At 38.6% G+C, this 2,698-nt stretch overlaps 1 protein-coding gene across 1 annotated transcript; it reads left to right on the top strand.

Moving 5' to 3' along the window:
• Positions 1 to 1,105: 1,105 nt before the first annotated feature.
• Positions 1,106 to 2,470, top strand: LOC145099668 (UPF0481 protein At3g47200-like). Its single transcript, XM_079037200.1, has one exon. The coding sequence runs from the start codon at positions 1,106 to 1,108 to the stop codon at positions 2,468 to 2,470; it is 1,365 nt and encodes a 454-aa protein (XP_078893326.1).
• The last annotated feature ends 228 nt before the right edge of the window (positions 2,471 to 2,698 follow it).

The following is a 2,698-nucleotide window of genomic DNA, read 5'->3' on the forward strand; positions in this document are numbered from 1 at the left end:
CAGAGATTGTTTTATGATTTAGGGGATCCTTGAGTTTGATATATTGATTTCTTTTGAACATGAGTTTTGGGTGAATTGATATTATGGCATTTTATAATTATTTATTAAAAACAATGTGTTTTGAAATTTCAAATTTAGATAAAATTTTACGTCGTTACACAAAACTACCAACATACCAAACCACCAAGTTATCAATATACAAAAATACCAAATTACCATAAACCAAACTATATACCAAACTTCCAATTACCAAAACTATCAACATACAAAAATAGAAAACTACATGTCAAACTTCCAATTACCAAATAAATCAGAATACCAAACTAACATAAACTATAAAATACCAAAGTAAGAACATAAATCACACAAACAAACTTCCAACTAGCAAAGATTATAACAAATAATCAAAGAACATCAAAATTACTAAATTAACACGGATGACAAAATATTTTAAGGGTTTTAGTGGCAATAGTGTGTTGCTGCTAATATCGTCATCGCTAAAGCTATGGAACATACACGATGTTGGCCACTGGATCTATCTCACTATCAATGATTAGGGTAAATGGAGGACAACTCACATAGATTGTGATTTAGAAACAATAGGGGCGAAAAATGTTATTAGCGGGGACACAAAACACAAATATTCTGTGTCGCTGCTATAAACAATAACTCTTGCAGTGAAAGGACAAATAGAGCGGTAATCTGGTCATTTATTATGTATATAACGGAGTGGTATTAATGGTTAAAGCCTTAGGGATCACACATTTAACTTTTGGAAACCATAGGTACGGGCCATGTAAACATTTCAAACGTTGAACTGCAAATGTGTGTAATGCAAATGACCAAAACTTTAATATACTCTTAAAAGAAGCGTTCAATTACACGTGTACGCTCCAGGAAATTTTCTTTAACGAATCAGACCAGTTGGGAAGTTTAACAAATAATTGGTTCGACTTTTCTTCTCTAGCTAGCATGTCGATATTTACCCAGTCCAAGTATAAGACGTGCAAACCAAGACACTTAGGCACCTCTACTTCAACAAGTCGTCCCTCGTTTCAATTATCTACCCCACGACAAGTTTTTTGCTTTCAAAATCGTTGGAAAAATGGACGACAATCTGAACGAAAACCAACATATCCAATCGGAATGGCTGATCACAATCGCAGAGGAGCTCCAGAAAGCACGTCTAGACAACGAAGTGATTTTCGCCAGAAAACCATGCATTTACAAAGTCCCAAGGTACTTACGTGATGCCGACAAGAAATCCTACACCCCAAGCGTAGTTTCCATCGGCCCTTACCACTACCAAAACCGCCATCTCCACCCAATGGAACGCCATAAATGGCGTGCCTTTTACCAAACCTTAAATCGCCATAACCATAACTTCAAGCTCTATCTTGACGCCATCAAAGACCTTGAAGCAAAAGCACGTGGCTCCTACGAGGGTGAGATTAATCTCAACAGCGACGACTTCGTTAAAATGATGGTTCTTGATGGTTGCTTCATCCTCGAGCTATTTAGAGGCATAAACGATGGATTCGAAGAGCTGGGATACTCAAAAGGCGATCCTGTTTTCTCAATTTGTGGCTCGTTAGATTCTATCCGAAGAGATATGATTAAGCTCGAGAACCAGATTCCACTTTTCATACTCGATGAACTGTTAGCCCTTCAAAACCCCGATGGTCAAAACACAGACGCACTAGCAAATATGGCGATCCCATTCTTCGCACCATTGATCCCAACGGATGAACCCATGAAGAAAGGTGGAGGCTTTAGCAGCTTCGATCGACAGCCCCTTCACTGTCTCCAGCTTTTCAGAGAGAATCTGGTCAGCAAAGGGTTAATCTTACCAAAACGAACGAAAAAGTTATGGAAAAGAAGGTTGACTCGTAATGTTGTGGGAAAGCCAACCACACAAGTCACCTATTGTGTATCGCAACTAAGAGAAAGTGGGGTAAGGTTTAGAAAACGTCAAACTGATCAGTTTTGGGATATAAAATACAAGAATTCGATTCTTGAAATACCTCGGATCTTGATTCACGACGGAACTAAATCCATTTTCCGTAACCTTGTCGCATTTGAAGAGTGTCATCCAGAATGCAGCAACGAGATCACAGCTTACTTGGTTTTCATGAACAACTTGATTGACTCTGGTGAGGACGTGGGTTTCCTGCATTACAAAGGGATCATTGAGCATTGGCTTGGTAACGATGATGATGTTGCTGATCTCTTCAATGGGCTTTGTCAAGAGGTTGTAGCTGATCTTAATAATAGTTATCTTTCGGGGTTGACTGATGAGATAAATAAATGCCGTGACAAGCGGTGGAACACCTGGAGAGCAGACTTCAGGCACAAATACTTTCGGAATCCATGGGCTTTGATCTCGGTGATTGCTGCTGTGGTGTTGTTGCTGATCACGGTTCTACAGGCGTTTTATGACGTTTTCTCGTATTACAAACCGACTTCTTAAGTCTTGTACGTAGATACAAATATGCATGTATATATAGTCGTGTTTTCTAGATGCTGGTTGTGTATAGGACTATTAATAATGTAAGCGGGTAATGTAAGCGGGGTAGTGTCATAGACGATTAAGGGGGTGTTTGGGGAGTGCTTTTTGAATTAGAAAAATGCTTTTAGATAAAAGTGTTATTTGCATATAGTGGTGTAAAAGGAGTTTTTTAAAAATTGTTTGGGTAAG

The sequence above is a fragment of the Lactuca serriola genome, chromosome 4, assembly GCF_051521515.1.
Source record: "Lactuca serriola cultivar US96UC23 chromosome 4, Lser_US96UC23_V15, whole genome shotgun sequence".
In the NCBI taxonomy this organism is placed as follows: Eukaryota; Viridiplantae; Streptophyta; class Magnoliopsida; order Asterales; family Asteraceae; genus Lactuca; species Lactuca serriola.